Source organism: Lepisosteus platostomus, chromosome 12 (assembly GCF_059453375.1).
Source record: "Lepisosteus platostomus isolate fLepPlt1 chromosome 12, fLepPlt1.hap1, whole genome shotgun sequence".
In the NCBI taxonomy this organism is placed as follows: domain Eukaryota; kingdom Metazoa; phylum Chordata; class Actinopteri; order Semionotiformes; family Lepisosteidae; genus Lepisosteus; species Lepisosteus platostomus.
In genome coordinates this window covers 21149692-21175073 of record NC_142622.1, presented here as the reverse complement: position 1 = coordinate 21175073, position 25382 = coordinate 21149692, and the positions used below count along the sequence as shown (strand labels likewise).

General features: G+C 37.5%; 1 protein-coding gene across 4 annotated transcripts in view; it reads right to left on the bottom strand.

Annotated features, from left to right (window-relative positions):
• adgrb1a (adhesion G protein-coupled receptor B1a) overlaps nt 1-25382 on the bottom strand; it is a 112180-nt gene that overhangs the window by 35631 nt on the left and 51167 nt on the right. For all 4 annotated transcript variants that reach the window (XM_088601360.1, XM_088601363.1, XM_088601361.1 and 1 more), the window contains exons 7-18: nt 24864-25028; nt 24294-24458; nt 23522-23623; nt 22890-22996; nt 21781-21975; nt 21056-21124; nt 19964-20072; nt 17107-17250; nt 14208-14283; nt 13484-13586; nt 12698-12741; nt 2323-2449 (exon numbers count right to left, since the gene is read on the bottom strand). In XM_088601360.1, coding sequence (XP_088457486.1) covers nt 2323-2449; nt 12698-12741; nt 13484-13586; nt 14208-14283; nt 17107-17250; nt 19964-20072; nt 21056-21124; nt 21781-21975; nt 22890-22996; nt 23522-23623; nt 24294-24458; nt 24864-25028 — 1406 coding nt within the window. The remainder of the gene's footprint in view (nt 1-2322; nt 2450-12697; nt 12742-13483; nt 13587-14207; nt 14284-17106; nt 17251-19963; nt 20073-21055; nt 21125-21780; nt 21976-22889; nt 22997-23521; nt 23624-24293; nt 24459-24863; nt 25029-25382) is intronic.

Below are 25382 nucleotides of genomic sequence, written 5' to 3'. Positions count from 1 at the left end.
AGCAATGTGAGACAATGTTGTCATAACACAGAAGTGCATACATTTAGGTAATTTACATTGTACAAAAATTTTGATTGTCCTGTCCACCAGAAATTGTACAACTGTTTGAACAGGCTAAAACCCATTTTGCGGTCAGGGGCACAGTTGGCCCAAACCAATAGACAGCACAGCCAGCAGCTGTCTACAAAATCAGTGCAACAGCTTTGCATCTAAATCTTTCCAACTGCATCACTGGCACAGAATTCAATAAAAAAGTGATTCCAGAAGAGGCCTCAGTGCCATCTGAATCTTGAGATAAGAAGTATTTAGGTGTTTCTTGAAATATCCCTATTCATGATCTCTAGTATGGCAGCCTATAGTATGGCCGTCATTCTCCCTTGTGTACCACATATTTCTATGGAGCTTATCATTAACATTTAGGATGGCAGGTGTGGTGTTTGTCAGTTACCAGTCTCAGTTTCTTTTTGGAGTTAAATCTACAGAAATCAGGAATGATTGTTTAAAATGACTGCCTTTTTTTCTTTTTCTGCAGCCCATCATTTTGCAGTGAGTGGCATTCAAGAAGTGTAGAAGGTACATTAGCGAGAGTGAAAATGTCTGCTTGGCAACCAGATGTCTGTCTCTCATTGGTTAGCTTCTTTGCTATTCACAGGCTGTTCAAGACTAGCTGCAGACATGGCTGCTGGACAGAAAATGTTCAGATATTGGCAACTGCAAGAGAAATTATTATCACTGTGCCTGGAGCCTACAGACACAAGGGCATTTCATCTGTCCTTCTAATTTGGCAAACTGGCGAAAAGGAAACAATCACATCACCAAAAATATACATGCAGCTGACAAAACACTGCACTGAGCTGAAAAACACAGCACATCTGTCCAGGTAGAAAATAACAGAAACTCAGAATGTAATGCATTTTCATTGACAGTGGGGTTGCAACAGACCAAAATTAAAACAGCAGAATCTGCTCTAATGCAAACAAGGCACAGTGTTCAGTGTAACCTAATGATGAACCTTAATTCAGCACTACAAGGATATATTTCAGAAAAGCTTACTACAGTATCAAATATTTTGTAGAATACAGATTTATAACCGAAATTAATTGCAAACAGGGATGTTAATGTAGCATTTACAGAAGAAAACCAACATTCGATCTGAAAGCAATATTTATTTTAGTGTAGCATTTTATATTGATTATTTATTAGACATTTGCTTTATTAATACACATAAGCTGTACTAGTTAAACTCAATCACATAAAATAACCATCAGGTTTGATGCAGCAAGTGCAAGTAGCAGGCAATCATAAAATCCAGAAGGTGGAAAAGATTCTCACTCCGTCAGTAGCTGGCCAGGAGGGGTTTGAGGTTATTTTTTTTCTCCTTTTCCCACTATCTGGGCCAACCCAGACAAAAGGCCCTGTTATACCGTCTTCTATAGCTTTAAGAGCCTCCAGTGCAGATGTTGTTACCAGGGCAACTAGTGAACAAAATGCTTTAGAGGCAGTTTCCACTCTAATAATAACCAATCTTACTCAATGAAAATTTTGCACAAAGACACTGCCCTTTTCTACAGAAATACAGAAAAATGCCTGGTATTAACCTTCACATCCCCAATTTAAACAGTGTGTATCCAATGCATATGAGTATTAGGAGAGCATGGCCTTTTATAAAAAAATACATTTGAAGAAACCTGCAAGTACTTAATTTTTAGGATAACCTTCGTGTGAAGATTAAAACTCTTTTTTTGATTACTTATGGAGACAAATTATGTACACGTTGAAAAGGGTTCGCTTTCAACTGCTTTGCAGTTTGTACTGTATAAAAAAAAATAAAACGACGTTGCAGAAAATGTTTTTTTTTATTTAAATGCATTTCAACCAAAATTGTTATCCCCGCGAATGCAAACCTCATTTTGTTGCCATAGCACAACTGCGTACCGTATCTTTATTCCATGCTTTTGATAATGTATGCTAATCAAATCTAGATTAATCAACAGCAACACGATAATCAAGCTTGTTGCTTTAAAACTGGACGAGCAACCTTTATTATGGTTACAAGATCAGTAATGAAATAACTATGAAATGGACGACATTTTATCAGTCAAAGAATCTATAAAGTGTTCTTCACCTATTTGCAACACATCACATAAACTGACATGAAATTAAGATATTGCTGAATACCACTGACACGCTGGCGAGAGAGACTGAGAGCAAGCGAGCTAGAATGATCTGTTGATACAGAATGACACAAACGATATTTTTCGTTTTTAAATTAAACAAAAGCTACGCTAGTAGGGTTGAAAGAAATGGAAGTGTTCGACTTACCATATCAGGATTTAGCCGTGCTAAAATGGCGAAGGTGGAGAGTCTGTCACAGACACATTTAGTTCTGAATGAATCGACTGGGACCGCTCTGCATCCTCTGCCAGACCACGATCCAAGCAGAGAGGAGCTACACGGGGAGAGAGAAGATAGAACACGGCGAATTAGACAGAGAAAACCGAATCCAATCCTCAAATTAGCTAGCTCTTTCTTAATCCTTTACACTCTCCACTGCATCACACACAGCTGTATAAAAACAGGCTGGGAATTGTGAAGAGAGGTCTAGCTGAAGCTGCATACACTGCAAGGTTTCTCCTCATACAGGTTATTCCAATACACGCGAAACAAATCTGTTAATTATTCTAAAACCAGAAAAAATCTTAAATCCACATATAATGTATCAATGTAATGTGAACATTTTTAAATGTCTACTCTGAATATTAAAAAAAAGTGTTAAAAAGTGAACAAATTTGATCAAGTGAAAATATATTTAAGCACCCCTAATTAAAGTGGGTCATTACCCAAAACAGGGGAAATTAGGCTGTATCAGACACACTATGTAAGCAGACTACAGGGATAAGATTAAACTAATCATTATCGTATACTCCATTGTACTAACATCCCTAGTGAGACAGCTACAGAAAGTGACTCAGGGCGTCCAATAAAACATTCAGAGACATTTCTGTGCCCGTGTTTTTATTTCTGCTATGTTATATGGAAAATAAAAGTATGTCCAGATTGTGGATTGTAGAATTAAAGCTCAGTCTTAGACCTCTTTAAATATTCAAGTCTTGCAGTTGTATCTGACTACTTCCTTCATCAATTTTATCATTTAACATCATTTAACAGCCATTGTTCTTCATAAACAGTTAAAGTTTAGCAAGAAACCACTTAATTTCTGAGAGTTATGGGTGTCGCCTAATGGACTTTTTAAAAGATGCTCTGGAGGAAACATCTGTCCAGAGCATCTTTTTAAAAAGTCCATTAGGACTGTCCTAATCTTGTCCACTTCTGCTCTCCTATGTATTTTTATCACGCCTACTGAGCTTGCCTTTGCACATCTCTCTTGCACCCATTCCTCCACCTCATCTTAACCCTTGCAGTAGCTCCCTGGCTCATTTCTCACAGAAGTGAGGCAGGGTTTGATCACGGCCTCATGGGGAGGATGCTGTTCCCTCAGTTATGTAAGTTATTGTATGATAAATATCCTCTAATACGTACTGTCTCTATATCACATTCATCAGGATTTACTGAACTACTGTAAGTATTTGGATCTGCCACACTCTTTCAGAGACCTTGAGACAGTTCAGGTTAGAAATGCTAGCGCCTTTTGTTGACCTCATCTTGTCCTTAACATATTTGTGAGCATGCAATACGCAATACAGTGTTTGTTAGGAGAGGTAAATGTCAACTGCCCTATGTTTGTCCTGACAATATTGGAATTTGTAGTTTCAAAGTATCTCATATACAGCTTTGTTTTACAACAGCAGAAATAGTTTTTCCAGCCACAAGTGCAAGCTCTAATTCCACAGCGGTCCCAACAATAAATACAAGTTTGTTACAACTAACATCACACCTACTGTTATGCAAACCTAATTCCTGGTATGACTACAGAACCAATTACGCACACAGCTAGTGTGACAGCTAAACTTACACTTAATGTCACAACTGCTATGGCTCTTACAGACAACCTCCGCTACAGCTACCATCTCAGCAGCAGGATGGAGGAGGTGAGCTCATTACCCTTATGTACAGTATAGGCCATAAGCAGCTAAGGCAGTGAAGTTGTTGGTGGATGACAGCCACTGTGTGCTGTGAGTTCGTCACTCCCACACATTCTGCTGTCTGCCCAATACGCACAGTTTCTGTCACAGGCTGAGTAATGTCTCCTCTATTAAAGCTTTCAGGTAGATCCTTAAAAATAGTATCAAGGTAAAGTAATGGCAGACAAGGAATCAAAGTTCGCTGAAGTGAATACAAATATGGAATTTACAGTAGATCACCATATGCATCCACAGCTACTGAGTTGCATGGTTTTAGAAACAAAAACATTTTAATGTAAAACATAGCAAAGTTTAATACCAAAGAATGACTGATATTGATAGAATAATGGCTTTGTTCATAATCCTACTTTATCTGTGGGTAGCATATGCGTGCTCTATACAGTATATTGTCTCATCAATGGCACCAGTGTGAAATATATTTGAATAATTTCAGTCTCTAAGTTCAGACCACTTTAAGGAACATGAGATGGGAGACCCTGTATGTTGTCATCGTAAAAAAAAATATAGTCAATATTCAATAACTACAAGGTTTTTTGCATCACAATTGAAGTCACATCATGCATTGCTTGGTTATGTATAGTAGCAATATAAAAATGGATGAAATCAAGAAATGTTTAAAAATGATTGTTGTGTCTCTAGAAAACCTATTAGAATTAATGTGAGAAAAGACATTAGGTAAGGAATGTCTTGTGAGTGGGTGGACAAGTTTCTTTTTAAATAACCCTGTCCTTCTGTCAGTGTGTTATGCAACGTCACTTTTGCATTCACCATGCTTTCAATGCCACTGCTCTTTGCACATGGTACTATAATTCATAGTAGTCTTTCCTATATAAAGATTTATATCTAAAGCTTGGTGAACTGCAGGACTATCTCCACTAACTTCAAGGTACACTGGAGTCAGGATCAGTGGTATGGCAGGGCAGTATTCAGTGAGCTTGCAGTCTGGCTGAAGAATACAAAGTAAAGGCATGCTGACAGAGGGAGCCCCCTTTGGGCAATCAGGCTCAGCTCCTGGCACTGATCTGGGATCTTGGGTAGAAAGGTTTTAAATGGGCCATTTAGCAAAGTGAGCCTCTCTTTTGCTTTTCCTCACTCCCCCTCTTCTCATCTCATTTACTACATTCGCAGTCTGAAAGTGGAACTAAAGTGCTCAGCTGGGAAATGCATGATTCCACATTGCTGAATCTTTTCCTCTCGGCAGAAGTTACTTGTATGCTGAGTGTCTGGCTACAAGCCTCATACACTGCAGCTTATGAATCTGTGGAGTTATCAGCAAAGCAGTGATCTGAAAGCCTTGAGAAAACTCTGGAGCTGAAAGCTAGGGACAGTCGAACAGAGACAGACCCAGAAAGGTCTGGCCTGTGGCCTGGAGAAAGGGAAACAACTTGCCCTTGGATTCCAGACAGTTTTCCTTGAAAGATTTTTAAAACAAATTAGCATTAGTGCCTGAGGCAAATATTCATTGAATATACATAACAATTGAGCTGAATCTCCCTAATTAGACATCAAATGTGCTCTAACTGGTGGTTGTATTTTTTATTCTTTATTTCATAAAATAATTATAATAGTTGTTACATGAAATGTCAAGGGCAGGTTACTTAAGGCACCTGTTTTATTTAAATGGAACCTTTTTGAATTACTTGTTATCAGATATCGCATATGAATTTCATTCCTGAGGGAAATGCATGACTCAGTATACAGTGTAAAATGTAAAAGGTACGTTTTTTAATTAACTGCTCTATTTCTTTTGCATGCACAGTCCATATACTATTTTTTTTTGTTCACAGATGTAGCTAACAAATGTTCTTCTATTTCTTTTTCACAACAAGAATGACTCATTCCAAAAGCCTTCAAGTTCCACTGCCCTGCAAGTGTCACTTTTTTAGTTTAATGATATGGAATTCACACAAGCATTACAAATGCCATGACATTGTATCCTCACTAGAGAGTGTCAGGTGTGGGAGTCTGTGGATGGTGACTGTGAGAAGAAGTAGGATTGCTGTCGTAATATCCATAATTTAGGTATCCTATTGTAAATCAAATTCAAGGAATTTCAATCTTTATTTCTTTTAAATTCCTGTTCATTAATTCTTTGTGATGTATAAGGCTTTCTTTACTATCAAAAAGAATAAATTCCTTAAATTAAAGCTATGCACATTTAGCAAAAAAAATGATAGCAGCAATCGTCATCATACATTTTCAACCTGTACTTGTCTGCAGAACACAGTCACACAGCTGTGCAATCTGACACCACTCAGCTAAGGTGGTAGACAGTCCTCTCTGCACACTGCCCAGCTCCAAGGCCTGCCCTTTTCCTAGTGCACGGTAACAGAACAGATCACTCTCAGAGGCAGACCAGAGAACTCGGTCAGTCTAGCTATTTGTAATTAAGTAATTTAATATTCTCTCATCTATTCTGTACATTAGCTACCGCTTTTTCTTAACAGCCCTTTCTGGAAGTTTAATCCCAAATGCTATTAATCTTACTGCTAAATTTGAAAACATAGCTTTGCCAAAACCATAACCATAAATTGCATGTATTTCTTATATCTACAATTATAGCCTTGTGTTGTCAGTATATTGGCGTGGATGTCATTACTAGAATCAAAACCTTACATTTCATTCCCAAAATTCCAGATTTGGGAGAAACTTGGGGATAACTTATCATCAGAGACAGAAGAAGGCAGCTTGAAACAGCCTTGAAAACCAGTGTTTCTTCCTTGTCCCAAATTTGCATAGAGCATGAAGTCAGTTACAACAGACCTGTCTCTAACCCTGGTCCTGCAGGACCTTGAATGCAGCATGTTTAATAGGGTACTCCCTACATCAATTCCTAAAGGCCCAGTACAATTTAACTGTGGTCAATTAAGCAGGTGATGTGTTCAATTAAGTATTTAGAGATCATTTGGAACAAAAATCTGTATATCCTTCAACCCTCATGGACCAGTTCCTTAACTGAAAAAAAACACTTGTTTAATTGATTCATAACTTTCACGTATTCCCAGTATTTAACAAAGAGGCAATTCAGGGGGACCCTAAAAGACTAATTGGACTTAGGTTCCTAAGGACCAGGTTGGAGACTCCTGTTATACATCTTAATATTCTGAAAAAATACCTCTAATTTACATGCATCTGCAGAATTAACCAGGCACTTAAAACACTTTGTGCATAGACCACAACAAAATCACTTCCAATACAGCTGAATGAAAAAAAATGCCTTGACTTAACCCAGACGTAGCTAAAACTCAGTTAAAGTGGTCCAATGTAAACCTTTGTTATGACACTGTTGCATACAGCAGAACTTTCAGGGTCTTACATAAGATTAAGTTTAACAGGCAGTTGCTAAGCAACAGAATGGACTTCGTTCTAGAGGTTTTTTCTGAGAAAAAGAAAGTGGCTGCTGGCAAATTAAAAATGCTTGATGCTGCTAATGTGGTCTACTATTTCATGGGTCTGTGCTTTACACTCCTTCCTTCAATTTAACTCCACTTGTCATTGAGTCTCTTAGGTTCCTGTAATCACCTGCAATCATACACAGTTTATCACACAGGTATTCAATATCACTGCTGAAATATGTATGCAGAGGTCCAATTGTGCATGCTCAGTCCCACATCATCACAGAGCATCATTCCTTTGCACATCTTCTGGCCTTCTTTAGGTCTTAAAATATCCATACTCGCTCCCTGGCTGCCATTAACGACAGTAATATAACTGTGTAGCTTAGGTAGTTGTAAAGGTGTTTACTGGATACCCGCCTTTTACTGTAGCATAGATTTTTGCTTGACCTTCAAATTAAAACCCTGTATCCTTGCCAGGCAGTAGTGGCTCAAATATTAAAACAACAACATTTGCAATAAAATGGAAAGCGAATGTCTGCACAAATATATCAGGCACATTTTAAAGTTGTTAGTGCCCAATAAAACATCCCAACATAAAAACAACATAAACAATACAAAAGAATATGCTGGACAAAGAGGGACCCTGCAGTGTCTCACTACTAAGAGATGACAGTAAGCAACTAAAAAGACAGTCAGTTCACCACCACCCGTCCATCAACTATTATTAGTACAAGACTCCTTCCTCCATTTTTTTTATTTGAGATGTTTTGTACATTGTTTTATTATTCTGTAGAATCAATCATTTAAAAAAAAGATTTTTCTCAAATCTATATACACTGTATTGAAATATTCACTATTACATGGAAATTGTTGTAAAATAGGATTTTTATGTACAAATGCTGAGTAACAAGATACCAATAATAGAAAATATGTAATAAAAAATTTGGAACTTCCTAAAGCTATACACTAGACACTAGAATACGCAGCTGTAAAAAATGTATGTAGAATACAAATAAGCCTTAGGGAATTTGATATAAAAAGCTCATTAAGACATTGTGTCAGCTTGGATCTCTTCTCCTGTTCCCTTCCTGTTCGAGCTGTCTCCTTTGACAAAGACTCCCTTCTCTAAGGCTAAGGCTAGGTAGCACACACCAGGTACCACACAGAGCTAGCCAGACACACAGCACTATACTCACCCCAGAAAATGTGTAGGGACACTCCCATACATAAAAACTAGGCTTTATTATTACTCTTTCTCTTGAGCTCCCTTTCTTGTCATGCTTGTGTAATCACTCCTCAAAGCTTTGAAGAGTTATTAGTGCAGAGGCAGTGTGGCAAAGAGCAGAATGTGAAAACAGTCATGGTAATGAGCTTTCTTTCTTCACTTAAATATCTAGTTATGTGTACCCATTCTGCTTCAGTCACTGATAACTCCTCCTTGTCCTCCTTGATATACCAGTATTTTTTCTGTCCCTTATTCCTCTTGTTCATGTTGCTTTGTTGTTGATCTTTTCTTTGTCTTTCTAAGTGTGATCTCCTGGCAGCACTAGCATGCAGAGTGCTTTCAGAGATAGTTACAACAGTCGGTACTGAGCTGCTCTGACCTGTCTGCACACCTCAGGTAAACATCTTATTAGCTTTTTCTGGGTACTGAGCTAAATTAATAAATTGGGCAGTGACAGTAACTGCCCTTTGTCTCTGCATCCAGCAGGGGTGGGTAGAACACTTATAAAAAATCCTCATGCTAAATGTGTAGTTACTTGTGTTTCCCAGCCCTCCCCATCTTTCTGCTAGTTATCTGTGGGGACCCTAAAAGACTAGGTTATTTAGTTAACTAAATATGGTTTAATGGTTTAAAATGTTTTTGAATACTTTATTGTACAGTAGGTATCATGCTTTTATTCTACATTTATCATAGTGAAGCACAGTGACTACTCTGTGACTACACTCAGTGAGGTTTATTGATTTGTGTTCTGATCAGGGGGTAATCTCTGAATTTCACTGAATTCCCCCAGTGGTGAACAGCACCACAGTGAGGAAAACACTCAGTCTTAATTCCACAGAAGTCCACGAAGAGCAAAAAATAAATTCTGTGTTCTTAAAGTAGTAAATAAATCTTTTCTTTTCCGTCTGAAAGGTCACATTTGATATGCTCTGAAAAAACGGTGTCCTGAGTGGTAGTGAACTTTAGACTTTATTGAAACTGAAGAATATATATGTATATATGCTTGCTGGACATTTACTTTCAATAAAAAACTTAAGCCATTCATTTGCCATGTCATTATGTGATATTACAGTGGTAGACCTAGACAGATCAATTTGTCAGGAAGCAGGGAGTTAGATTTCTAAATGCATTCCTTTCAGGCAATTGATATTTTAACAAAATCCAGTAAAAGCAGCACCCTAGGGATAGGGCAGCTAATTCATCGTACTTGAACTGTGGTGATAACAAATTGATCCTGAACTATTTAACAGAAACTCTTCCAATAAATTCACACCAAGTGTGATCCGGAACCCTGCCGACCTCATCTCTGCAATCACTCACACAGCCACTTGCTTCTAGAGACACAACTGTTCAGACAGAGTTCAAGGCACAGGAGAGTCAATCAAAAATGCATTTTACTTGAGTTTTCAAGGGCCCCTCTCAGACTTCTTGTCTGATATGGAAAGAAATGGTTTTCAAACTTCAGAGAGAGTGGGTAGTGAGCTACTTTCAGGCCTACAGGTACCTGAAATCCATTACTAGATGAGTTTTGGACTTCACTGGAGTCCCTTCATTTAACGTTTTTTTTTAGATCTTACTTAAGTCTGACTCATTTCTAAGCACCAGTATGCTTATAATGACATTCAATACCATCTAGCTTTACTACGAAAATTGGAATTTCATCCACCCATTCGTTTTTTTAAATCCGCTTATCCAGTACAGGTAAGCGCGAGGGAGCCAAAGCATAACTCGACAAGCAATGGGCGCAAGGTGAGATAAGCGCTGGATGGGACATCACTCCTTCACAGGGCCAGTTGGAATTTCATGTTAAAATAAATTAATTAAAACTAAGTTTCAGTAGCTCAAACTTATAGTGACTGATGACACACTGGGACAGAAAACAGGCATTTTACTAGCTCAGTTAGAGATTACTCAGAGTTCATTAAGATGCTTCATGGTCAAGGTGTCAAAGAGTATGTGAGGGATGTGACTGCACCCAATTTTAACTAATGACTTAACCCACTTGTATGGCTCCAATATAAATCCAGTTTTTAATGTATTTTAATCTCTGTATTCTGCCTGATATTGAGTCAACTGTAGCAACATAATTCAAATAAATATCTGAATGCAATCTACTAGCAGAAACTGTTTTTTTTTAATTCAAAATAAATCATGGCAATAGCTGTCAGTCAAAACTTAGAGCTACTGTCTGCGTCGAGCATTATTGAAAAACGGATTATTACAGTTCCATTCAATGAGTGAAAGCATTTTTTGAGAAGTTGTTTAGAAATCAAGATGTCACTAGAAAAAATAAAATTAAAGTGTATGTGACAATAAATATTTCTGAAAAAAAATAACATCCAACTTTAATTTTGTATGCAAATTCCATCGTAACAACTGCTAGCTTTCCATAGCATGGTGAATTTGGCTAGAAAAAAAACATATTTGGACTGGAAGAGTAAAGTAGAAACTTAATTCAATCAGTTGTCAACTTACAGTACATGCCATGTCTTTCGGTTTTCTGTTATAAAAGCATGTGAGTGCAAGGAAAACATATAACTTGCAAGTAATAAGTTGACCTGATTTCCTGAGGGTACAAAGAGGTCAGGAACATAACTTACTCATCTCTTACTTGATCAAATGTTTTTTCCCCACAAGTGCCATTGTAGCTAGTGTAAAAAGGTTTATCCAGATTCCCAAATTGGAACTGCTGGCAATTTCATTTGCAATCCAAGTGCACTACCAATTGAAAATCATGTAGATCTTTATATGTAAGTGAGAAGCATATCATTTATTTTACTTGATTATCCCCCAGATTTTTTATTTATAGATTTCATTAAATGGTACATGGGTATATCTTGGTTAAATTGTTAGGTTGAAGTAAGGATCTAATGACAGAACATGTAGGAGACCAACAGACAACTAATAATATTACTTCACAAAATCTCAATTCAAATTTACCTTATTCCAAAAGTTGAGAAACATAGAAGTACATATTTTTACAGTATCATACCTACAACCATAATATTTTATCAGAAGTGTAACAACCTCTTACACTCCATTATGTCACAGCGTTACTAATCCCTATGCTACTGTATATCCTCAAATAGCCTGGAGAATCTAGGGTAGATTTCTTTCTAGAACAATGCCCTTGAAGAGAAACACAGCAGCTAAGCCAAATAACTGGGCTCTTTAGTTTTCAATTCATCCACAAAGTATTAACTCATTAATCATACACTCCATCCAAAATAAATTTTAATTTTACTTGGATCATTTTTTCAAAGCACACAGCCAAATTGGATTTCTTTTTTTTCCCTTTTTTCATCACAATTTTTTAATCCAAGAAGTGGAAAATGCATTTCACGTTTCATCCCTATAACACAAGTGGTACGTATCTATCTAAATGCAAATATCCCATCTGCATTGTGTTGAAAGGGCACAATAAAACTATAGGTGATCTATCTTTTTTCAGGGACATATAAGAATTAGCATTTGTGAAAGCACTTCACACTGCACTAGATCCCATCTAAAATAACTTTATCTTAAAGTGTAAGTGTTAGGCATTATGAAAAATTAACACATATCAATTACAGCTCGTTGCCTAGTATAAAGCAGATAAATCCTTGCTTTTCCTTCCTGTTACTACTCCTTACAGTGCCTGTGAGAGTCTGAAGTTAACCAAAAGTAACATGAATGATCAGAAATGCATACTAAGTTAAGGGAACATCATGAAGAAGGGTCTTTTAGCTTAGAGCTCTGGAACCCCAATAGAAGTCTAAGGCAGAGCCTGCTACTTAATCAGCCCTCAAAACCAAATACATTCCCGACTCCAGGGATGACCATGCATGGGTGTTCTTGTTCTCTCTCTGCCTGTGTCCTAAACGTGATAATGACATTTTTATATAACATGAAAAAGCTTGTCGTAATGGAATTTTAGACAAGTAAACATGCATACAAAACAAAGATATACAGTAGCAACTCTCTCTGAAGCTCAAGCTTCCATTTCAATTTCTTTGATCAGCATTGGGTGAACTCATAAACGCACTGCTTACCTTTCACTCTCATCCCATGAGATGCAGGTCTGGTTGATGGTGCCCTGTGTAGAGAGAGAAGACGTTCACAAAGAGGGTTAGGAGAAGGGCATACAATTCATGTCTGTCACTACAACTATCATCACACATGCAGGAACTCCAAAATCAAAACTTCCTACTGCAACAATTCTCTGGGTAACTGTAAATGGTTGATGAGATTCAAAAGCTTTGGGGATACCCAGAACAGGAGGGTTAATCAAGCAATAAAATAAACAGCGTTTATCATGTTATTATTATTTCTTCGATACAGCAAAGTATTCTGCACTGTTGTAAGTGTTTGGAACCTTTATCTCATAAAAAATGTATACTGTACTTATTCTTAGTATTGTAAGATGTTGAATACTGTTGAATTGATGAAGGCTGTTTTGTCCTTGACAGACCAGATGGAAGAGAACTTGTGTGGATCTTTTAGAAGTCAAGCTGGAAATGTAGATTGTAGATGTAGGATAGTGGAAGACCTCAAAAAGTGCTAGAATTATAAAAAAATGGTTTTGCCAAGACAAGCTTCTGCTTCTATTGAGTCCTGTAGAATATTTATGGAACCAATTTACCAACATCTTCAACAGGGGACATCTGCGACTGGCCAGCCTTTGCCAGTTGGCAAGGGCCTCGGTGATTAACAACATTTTAGACCTATCTGTACCACTGTTGGCACCTGCCTGGTATCAGTTCAGACTAGGACACATCTGTGCTTGTGGAGGAATTAACTTGTCTGATTTTGGTGCGTAAGGGAAAGGAAGTACTCACGTTGTACAGGTGAGAGAACTCAATCTCAACAGGAGCTGATAAAGAGCCAGGGTTGGGCTTGATCGTGACTGAAATCACCTTAGAGTTGAGCACAGTGCTGTTCCTGAAAATCAGAAAATGCTGGGTCACACAACAGCATCAATAACAACAGACATAATCACAAACAACATCTGCTCCCTGGCTTAGACCACAAATGAAATTCTCCCCCATCTGCACAAAAACAAAAATGTTTCTCTCAGGGCACTCTGCATGATGTCCTGTGGCATATCTCTGATATTTCTGTGTGTTATCAGTCAAGTTAAATGTCAGTGTCGTGTTGCTGTATCTCAGCCCCAGGACCTGAAATCTGATTGTCACTGATTTTATTTTGTCTAGATGATAAGAATAATATTGGTTTTATATTTATGTCATTTACATACAAAATAAACAAAAATAGTAGTTCTCTTATGAAAATAATTTACAGGTGACCTAATGTATAAGTCTCGATAAAAATGTCACAATTCTTTGTAGAAGCCAATATTTATATTTGTATTTTTTAGGAAGGTTTTTGTTTTTTTTTCATAAGGATTCATAAATATTAATAACATTTTTAGAGTAACAATGAAATGAAGTCTACAAACCACATCATTCAATTATTCTCAATCAGTTGCTTATATAGAAGATACAGTATGTCTACTCTTATATTGAAGCTTAGTTAGTTGATTGGAATAAAACCCTGTCTTACCGTTGCAATGAAAGAATGTTGCCCAGGTTTCTGTATAGAACAATCCCCGTCACAAACACAGAGGAATCATCTACATCTGCAAAGAGTAACATCATCATAATCATCACTATTAATAGTATTAAGAAGAAGAAGAGGTTAGCTCTGTTTAAAGTTATCCTATGCACTGTACTTTGAAGTGCACTATAGCAACAGTTTTATACTCTCAGTCTTCAAACACCTACATAAGATTATTACACCACTCAGTCTGCTGATGTGCAACCTGAAGCAGTTAACCTATGAGATCAATAAAAACACCATTAAAGATATTAACTTTATCCACAACCTCAAGGCCTAAATCCAATAGCCAGTGGGGGCTCAGATGATCTGCTTCACATGAGAAAAGAGAAAACAGACTGTACACAGGATCAAAAGCAATGGATACATATACACTCTGTAGTTCTCATTTGTGTAGCCCTCACAACTTGAATAAATTTGTTTAAATAAAATAATACTTATTTTAAAAATAATTATTTTTTATCTCACCTCCACCATAGTGTAGTAAAAAGCATTTCTAAAAATGATGTAGTCTCCCATACTGTATTTCAAAGAAGGAAGAGTGCTGGAAATGTTAATCCTAGACAGGCATCTAAACTCTCATGGGTATGTGGCTGTAGCAGAGGAGTGGAGGGAATAATTCTTTCATATTTGTATGTATATTTATTTTTTATGTCCTGAAGCACTATTCACGTACTCTTGGAACTAATGTCTGCTGGCCTCCGTTCAATAGAAGTCTTTGAGACAAATCAGTATGTAAACTAAGTGAAATTTAAATTTCTGGTATATTCTCTTTTTTGTCAACAGCTGATCAACATAATTAATGAGTAAGGAAGATGTATGAATTAGCAGCTTCATAATATGGCCAACTGCAAATTCATAGCAATAGCATAAAAGAAATAGCACAAATACAAATCATTCAGTATAGTTTTCATATAACAATTCTAGTAACATATTTAAATGGTTTCTAATGATAAGACATTCCGAGTGGTTTGTTTCATAATTCATTTTTAATTTAGGGGGTTTAATTTAAAGGCCAGGTGAAAAATCTCATCTTGTCTGACACCAAGTGTCTGGTTGATCTGAGGCAAATGGGAAACCCTACCTGGAACAGTACGTGGTCTTTTTGGCTAGTGAGAAAATCTGAAATCAGGTTCTTTGTTTCATTGCTTCAGACTCTGAGATTTGCAGATTCAGTCAATATTAATTAAAGCATGATGAAGACTCTTCAAACAAACAGAAGATGCAACTACCAAACTTCTGTGTAACAAAGAAGGGGCTAGTCCTGTCTATCTCAGCTGCTCAACTGAAAGTCCTATTAGTCCAAGTCGCAATTGAAATTCTTTCAAGTAATCCGTTTCGGGTAAGGAAATTACTATATACTCTTTCCATCAGTGGCAGCTCTTCCTGCTGGAGAAAAGGGGCTGGAGATGGAGTGAAGACATGTTCCCGAACTGACTGTGAATAAGACCTTTCAGGATAAGAGTTATACTATGGAAACCTACCACAGGAAGATTCAAATGCACTCAATTGGCAGCTGCTGACATTTGACTTTTAGGAGCATGTAACCATGCTGGGCTTTCTTTACCTATACAAGTGGATAAAGCCCTGATTTCTACACTTTATTACAGTTGGTCCAGTTGGTGGATATACTGTATAGAGGCCTTGAAAATCTCCTCTCCCTTTATGCAATGATACAGAAAGAAGCTGACTGTGATTTTCTTTAAAACCTTTTATATATTGTCACAGTTTTTGCTTGAGGGAGATTTTCCTTTTTACAGTAAGATTACATTCATCACCTGTGGGTATAATATGCAAGAGGCTAGAATTTCACTTTCTTCTTCCATGTATACACTACCTGGAAATGTATACATATATTAGAAAGATTGTGCCTCAGAAAGTGTTTTTTTACGGATATTCTATTATATTCTGAAATACATCATGCATAATAATCTTTCTTATGGCTGTATGTGCTGAAAGATTAGTTTCCTCCAGGGTTTACATGGAAACAGAAATGACAAAGGCTGGTTGTGGAACTGTGGCAGAGACCAGGACAGAAAAAATAACTAATTGAAATGCAAGCACAAGACAGAAAACAGGTGAAAATCAGGGTGATTTGTTTTAAGGTAGATGTAAAATATAAGAACAATTGAAGTTATTTTTTATTCTCTTTTTAGGAAATTAGAGCTTGCAACTGAATTGGAAAAAGTTGAGTAAATTGTGCACTGGAACTGAAAAAAGCTTTTGAAAATTGCTCCAAGAGTGTGAAGACTTGAGGTGGGTACTGTGATCTTTGTGAGATCAATAAGATGGCTTTCTAGTGATGAAGTGCATGCTTCTTGTATGAGGTTCAGGTGTTGATGAAGCAGCCTCTCAAAGAGTTCCACACCTTTTTATGAAAAGCAGGTGTGATCACAGTCATTCCCCTGCAAGGAAACTGGCAAATTCAAAACAGACTGAAGAGGCTGATAGAAAGCCAAATAACAGGTGAGCCAGGCACAGGTCAGGATCCTGACAATGTTCTCTAAGGTGTTTGAAGGTGATAACCATCACAACTAAATAAAGACTCTGTATTTTCTAAATTTCAGTGTGTAAGGAACTAAATCACCAGCATATATTCAGTATATGTAGTTTGTATACATTCTACATTAAATATCATTCAAGGGCTTATGAAAATTAGAAAACAATGCAAAAGACATTTCCAGATATACTGTAGGTTAATTCTTATTTCGTAACAGGATAAATGAAATTAATTAACACTTCACAGGGCACGTAAAGTTAATTAGCACAGCAGATTTCTAAAATAAATGTTAACTTATGACTATAATATGCCTGTAACCATTGTGTGTTGTCATTTTGGCCTTACCTGGTTTGCCCAAGGACAGAGCATTCCTGGAGACAATGACCTTATCTTCTGCGTTCCGTGCCCACTCTACCATTCCTCTCCAGCCCTTCATGGGAAAGTTGATATCAGTGGCCCCACTAGCTGGCCTCTTGTGGATGCTGAGCACTGAGTCAGAGAAAGGAAACAGTGGGAGATGAGTGAGGCTGATCTCTATTACCATGGATACCACAAACAACCTTCCCAGCATCCTTGTGAGAATGCCACACAATGATGCCAAGGCTCCCCAATATGCCACCCGCTGCATAGCAATGCCTCACCACTATAGGTGTCAGAATAGGGCTGCCAGATCAATCTGGCATCTTTCCTCTGGTTTCTCTTTTGTTTTTATTGAACCACTGGAGCCTGTGCTAAAGTCCTTCCATCAAAATCACTGTTCGGCACATTAGAGATGTAACATCTGAGGGTTTCAGTGCAGAAATTGCAATGGAAAACATACTTTTACAGACGGAGGCATCAAAGAAGAAAGGGTTGTCAAAAAGTTCTAGATTCAGGGATAAATTTTTAAAATTAATTTCAAAATAATCATTTGCTGGCTGCACTGAAAAAGGCAATGAAAGACAGAAAGTGTTTCCCTGCTGCCTGTTTCTCTCTGCACCCACAGCCTACTGTACATCACAGACACTGTATCCAGGATGGCACTGGTGATCTGCAGAGGAGGCATCTGCTGTGTGGGTTTCAGCGCTATCACTTCACGTGTTGTTTTGCCCTAAAGGTAATCTGCATGGATGACGCAGAGCATTTACTTTTTACCACCTTTTTGAAAACCAACAGGAGTCTCCATTGGTGCCTCCCCCACAGTCCACGTGAAGAAGATAGAACAATGTGACATGCTCTCAGTGTCACTCAAACTAAACTAGCAGGAGTGATTTCAACTCCTAACACTTTCACATCATTCACGTATCTTTGTTTCCTAAATTATATGCAGCATAATTAAAGTTTACTAACTAAGTCTACTAAGTCTTTTACACTGGAAATGTGAGCTTTTGAGGAATTTGTTCCTCTGCTTTACAAAGGTTTTCTTCTATGTTTTACAGAGAAAGATAAGTTTCCACAGGAAAGATAAGTTCCATCTTTGTGTCTATTGAAATCCAATTTATACAACAAACTTTTACAGGTTTCTTTTAAATAATGAGGAATCTAGATTTTAGTTCTAGATGACATTTCATATATGTACAACAAACGCAATACATGTGTGTGGTTGTAAATTGAAACAAAGAATGTAAAAATACAAAAGGACTTTATATATCATATTAAGTGAAATTTGACATAATCACAATGATTTAAAAAATTAAAAAATACATATATTGCAATAGACAATGCAGCAGACTTAGTAATACAAGGTAATTGAATTAATGGACCATTCTTTCTGTTATTTTCTCAGTTGTACTTTGGCCACAGGCTGGTATTCAAAAGAACAAATATGTACTATCACAAAAGGCTGTAATTTAACTGCAATAACTAAAGTATCGAATTGGTCAATTGACATATTCTGGTAATCACATTTCAAATACATTCATATACAGTAGAGCCTTTCTGCACATTTAAGAACCTTAAGACATTTCTTAATGCCCAGTACAAGCATTGCCATTATCATAGCCTTATCTGGGTCAGGCAATGTGGTGTTGGCACACATGCAGCAATATGTCTTCTGTAGTGTAACTGGCCACGAAGGTGAAAGGCCACCCTGATAGCCCTCTCCCAGGGGCTGTGTATGTCTGAGACTGCACCCCTGAAGAAAGTGGGATCAATATTATTCTTTATCCTGACTGAAACAATATCAGCTGAGTGCTCAGTGAGGTATAAAAATGAATAATGTTTTTTTTCCACCAGCAACTCTAAAAAGTGCATAATCAGCTGTCCTAGAATCACTCAACCTTTCCTGCCTGTTATCTGTCTAATCTTAACACTAAACAAGAGTACGCTCTCACTGTGTTACAGGATTTTTAACAAAGATTTAAGAGTATTATTTTAAAAATTTACTTTTGGGGAATTCAGAAATATTTTCTATTTTCAGACAAGACATGTTATTATCCAGTTTCTACTCAGTTTGCAGCATTCACGTGGAGAAAACCTCTTGACAGCACCCAAGTGTTCTGGTTGAACTACAGGAGTGGTCCATCTGCTGACTCCCTACCTCAGTAACAAACAAGTGCTCCCTTTCCCATAATCCTTCCTTACAAATACACAATACACAATACAGGAATGATTAAAAGAATGAATGAACAGGAGCTTCTTAATATTAACATACTGTTCTTAAATTGCCAATTTGTATTGCGAATGCTATACTGTTTCCATATCTGTGTAATATAATTGATTACTCCAATCAATAAAGAGTGCTCTATTCATGGATACTGAGAATTTTAGATCTGTCAGAATCAGAATGTTTCAGAACAGACAAACAATATACCAATATAACTGAAATAAAAACAAGAAAAATATTGATAGACCACAAAGAAGAGGCTTTTACAGCAATTCAATGACAAGGCAGTACAAGTGTTTGCAGAGCTGTACCTCCCTCAAAGAGCTTAGTACATGTTCACCACATCAAAGATAATCTATCCTGCACTCAACACTGCTCACACACTGCCAGAGTCTACAAAAAGGGCTTATGGGAAGCAACTTGTAATTATTCAAAGTTGTTATCCTACTGTGTTTTCCTGCTTATACTTTGCAAATGGACAAATGTCAAGGATGTAAGCACAAATTGTTGACTCTGCATAAGTTGCTATCTGAGATCTGCAGTAGGATTACTAGATCATAAAGTTTATGAACATTTACAGGAACACAATCTGATTCTCCAAAGAGAAAGCACACGTACCCAAGTTCTCTGTGACCTGATACGAGTCTCTGAAATCCTTCATACGGAAACCAATTACTTCGATGAAGTCCTCTACCAGACGGAAGAGCTCTTTGACATTGGGACCCATCTGGAAATTAAAAGAATGTTATCCACGAAAGTCCACAAAGGGCTGCTTGAGATATTTTCACGTATCTTGACAAATATTTAAAAATTTGCTGGATGTGCTGAGCATTTTATAATGTAAATTATTATAGCCTGCCTATAATAACCTATTAAAACTAAAAACCTTCAGCAAAATATTTTCCAGATACTGATTGTAGTTTTTCAACTCTTATTTCTTATTTTATCTTTTCCAAGCACAGTATTGACAAATACTAGTGCTGAAGCAAAGCTTTGAAAATGGTCCTATGAGTGTTATCAGAAGCAAGTAATCTTTGAGGTTCAACAGGTGGGTGGGTGTTTATCATTCTCTTCAATATTAACCGACTCCTGCAATATTTTCCATTTGTGGCCATTGTTCTGCCCAATGGCTGAAGCTAATGAGGCTTGTGAACCATTAGATGTTTGGATGTGGGCAGTTTTCAATTCCCTGTACCTCCATTGTACAAGATTTGGAGAATCTGGGAAAGTGATCAATCAAAACCTTTATATTAGCTTTAATATCATGGATTGTTTCTGTATTAAAATGATCACTTTTAATGATAACATAGCAGTCCTTTAATTCTGATACAATTCCCTTTCTGTTTTATAATCATAAGGTTGATTAATATAATATTGTACATTACAGGATCAAGAAGGGGGGATAAAGACAAATGAGATAAATGCATAAGAAAATATGTAAAGTGCTAACACACCTTTGAATTATGTTGCATATTCAATTCTGGAGAATTTCCATGATTCTTGAAAATTGCTACTCTAATGGTTTCTAATCAGAAAGATGTTTCTCTACATGAGCTATTAAAGGGAGTATTTACGGAGCAAAAAATGGGATGAATCATATCAATTCTGCTTAATTAAAATTGAATACAGTGTACAGATCAGTACACTTGGAGGAGTTATGATACAGCTGTTCGATTGTTAACAGTCTGAATTACACAGAGAGATACTTACTAGTTGAGCTTCCTCCCATCTCTCCCTGTTCTCTTCTGACAGCAAGTTGCTCACAGTCTGAACAAAGTTCTGCAATTCAGGAAATAATGCAGGGTTATCATGAAGTTCAGTTGGGACACCATTTTACAGATAGAGATACAATTACATTAATTTAGAAACTGTTGCTTGTATTATGGTTGCAGTCATCCAGTGCCCTTTATGAAGGATATTGAAGGATACTGCATTTCTAAATATTTCTGGTTAATGACTGGAAAAGGAATGCCTATATGTCTGAAGGTCTTCAGTCACCTGCTCTTTCTGTCTTGTCTTGCATACTGTTGTTGCATACTAAGAGTGCAAGATGCACAAACATCTATACTGGTATGGAAAATAGAGTGTTCTTTGAATGTCTGTATTAATCTTGCAATATTTACAGTACTGCATTATACTTTTATAATGCATTATACATTATACTGCATTATACTTTTGGTCATTATACAGTATAGGTCACGAAGCTGACAGTGAAATTATGCAAACCATCTAGCAGATACCTTACAAATGCTAAAACAAATAAACACAACCAGACTCTTAAACAGAAAGCGCACATCAACACAGGCTGACAATCACAGAGATCCACACAGATAAACAATCATAGGAAAAGACATGCAGGAAGGTACTTTTTTTAAAGAGGTGTATGTACTCTTAGATAGCAACGGAGCCACACACACAAGCAGAGAGGTACTGACCTGCATATCTTCTGTTCTGGGGCTATAATAAGTTCTTCTGAAGATCTCTGTCATATTCTTTAGCACATCCATGATGGCCAGGATGTCACCACTGTAACTTGTTCCATCTTGAGAGGTCTCTGTCAGCTTGGCAATGACCTCTGACACCCCTTCACCCAGCCGCCCTCGCTGTGCCATTGAGAGGAGGTCCCGTGTCTGCAGTAGAGAATTACACACATGACACTTCTTGTAGTCTATTTCACAGCATAAATCCTAAGAACAAGAGTTCAGTAACTTAAAAATGACAAAACACATAACTATTAACATGGACATCATTAATGGCATATCAAAAGTAAAATCCTGATGAACATTTTGCATTTCTGATTTGGAAAACACTGTCTTATTATCTATAAAGCCTTTGCATGTTTGAATATCCATAATATTAGAGGGAAAAATTATCTGCAATTTTGGAACGTGCATCATTCCTTTGAAAAAAAAAAACCTGAGGTGGTTTGGTAAGTGAAATTTAAGAAAAAGGTGTACTTGTGAAGTCTTACTAATTTTCTTGTCATGCATTGTTTTCGGTTACTGCTTACTACTACAACATACTGTATACAGACACAGTGGTTCACCTAGATTTACATTCAGCACTACTCCACTGTTTAATCTTTCACTCAACAGGCAGGTCTGCAACCAGGATCACAACCATCCTGGTTCCAAACTGTTCTCCCCCTGCACTCTGGCAAGCATTGGCTCTGATACTGCACTATTAAAGCATGGACCACTAGACTTAAGAAAAGCTTCTACCCTACTCCAGTACTCATCCTTAAGAGCTAAGTGCAATTCCTCAGACTCAACATACACTATGCCTGCACTATGCACTTTTTGCTTGGTCTACTGTTTTTTTTTTCGCTACTATATATTTATTCTTCTCCACAACAATTATTATGTTTTTAATATACTGTCTGCATTGCGTGTTGTTGTCTGTTGTACTGTGTTGTCTGCTGTACTGTGTATGTCTAAAGAGATCAGCGCATAAGAATTCTACATGTACTGTACATATGGCTATAAACATCTCTACTCTCTACTCAAAACAAATTTCATCGTGCATATGCAGACACACCACTCACCATCTTCTGGAGGGACTGGTAATCATTGGAGACGCACTTGATATAGGTTGGTGGTTCCCAGTAAGCAATTCCCTCTTCGTCTAGGGTGCAGCGGCGGAGAATCAGTCCTAGAAAAACCCAAAGGAGGATCACTACAACTGCTATAGCTCAGGACCTCTTGAAGCCAGGTGTACCAACTAAGGTCATGTACAGTACCGGGATAGGTACATGTGATTGTGATATATTACACAGTATATTACTGACAGTATATATGTATATTAGTGGGGGGTCTCCTGCAAGTTCTGGCCACTTAATACAAGGAAGTCATATCAATATTCTTAATTAGTACCTGTTTTTTTCATAGTGATAAAACATAGTCTGTATAACCTGAGTTGAGGAATTACTGGATTTAATCTGTAACTACTAGTTTAAAATGTATTTTTATTATCATTTAAAAGATAGAAGTCCTTTTTGAAAGCAACTGCTTTAAACTGGAAACCCTAGCCAGGAGAGCTTAGCATCTGGGCACTGCTTAGTTGGCCTTCTGGTACAATGAAGAGACTGTGTTTTATTAATGGGCACAAGGGTGTTTGTGACAGCCTTGGCACTGCTTTGGCAGATGAAGCTGTGCCTGTGTCAGTGTGAGCTCTCACCTGAGGCATTAGGTGGGCAGTTCACTGCAGCAGTCTCTCCTGCTGGGGTCTTCTTCCACACTACCTTGGCATAGTTTTCCTCCTCACAGATCTCATGAGGTTCTGCAGGAAAAGAACACAGAATGGTGAGTTCAAAAAAACTGATTGAAAAAAGGCACTATTATTCTTAAGTCTTTTTATTACATTACAGTGTATGCTCAGTAAAAGCTACAGACTAAAATCTTAAGGTTATTTAGACTATTTTGTGTTTTTGATTTTTAATATGACTCAAGGAAATCAGTTTCAACAATATGCTGGACTGTTAGCTCTAAACAACCAGTAATTACGTTTGAATCCTGAAAGTAGCTATATTTAAATTCCACTTGCAACTTCAGTTTGCTTTATCATTGAGCTTTTAGTTAGCCCAATGGGTTGCCTTTGCTATTAAATTTTAAGTTTTTTTAACACTTGAATCAAATTCCCCTATTGCCTCCCCTCAAGAAATTCAGGTCCTTTGCCCCTTTCTGTCATGAAGCTATCCAGGCTATCGATATTAGAAGTTATGTATTACATGTATTACACTACACACCTGTATGGCAGGAAAGCCATATACATGACTGTCTCTCCAATGCAACAATCCTTCATTCTTAGTTTTTGTGTATCGAAGAAAGGGCTTGAAGCTGATAGTATAATTATTTTTAGCTGAACCTAACTTCCTGTGAAGACTCTAAGAGCTTGTTGAAAAGCTGAAATCATAACTAAATGTCTTCCAGATTTTTGGTAGGAAGCTAACCTGGGCATCTCTTCTCATTACAACGTCGCACTTCCTCGCGGTCCCCTGGGCATGGCTCTCCCCCAAAAAAGGGTCCAAAGCATATCCTCTGTCTCTTCTGGTTGCCACTATCACATGTTTTGCTGCATGTGCTCCACTGGCTCCATGGCTGCCACTTCCCATTCTCTGCAGGCCAAACGTGTTACAGCATAAGACATGACTAAGAAGGCACATACTGTAATTTAATATGTTCTAAAGACAGAAACTAGACTCATAATAAGAAGCAAAACGCAAAGAGTTAATCACAAAATCTTTCTGTGAGAAGCTGATTTGGCTATAAGAGAAATGCAGCGTATCCCATTCCAAATTGAAATTCTTACATTACAGTGTCTTATTTTAAATTAAGTATAGTGAACTTCACCTTGAAAGACAACAGGAACAAATGGAAGCCTAAAAACACCTGTTTTGGGGCTAAAAAGCAATTAAATGCAGCTAAAGAGGCATTAGAAACATTGTTCTTGAACTTGAACCATGGTGGTTAACAGCTACAAGTCTGGGTGCTGAGTATGGGGGTAAGATCACAGTGCCAACCTGGGCATTCTCTCAGGAAGCAGTCTCGGGTTTCCAGCCAGTCACCACGGCACTCAGAGCCACCATAGGAAGGACCATTACATTCACGTGTGCGTTGCATGGTGCCGTTGGAACAGGAAGCAGAGCAGGAGCTCCAGCTAGACCATTCATTCCAGTTCCCATCCACTGTAGGCAGAGAAAGACTCATAAGGGACAGATTCACGCCAGAGATAAGCTTCTACCAATAGTATGACACTGCTGCTTCTAGCACGGCTACTACTGTGAACATTAAAAAAATATGGACTATAAAAAGCTAATAAACAAACATAACATGGGAAGGCAGTGTTGACCATGGCAATTGACGTAGAATGTAGAACATGTGCTGAGTTAGGTGATGATGAGAAGTTTTCAAACTGCAGTGGGCTGCAGATAGTAGCAGTGGCTAAGGTTCTAGCATTCTATTTAGAAGTCTGGGGGTTCAAATCCCATACTGCTACTGTACCCTTAAACCCACCCAATGAAAGGTTTTTCACAAAAATG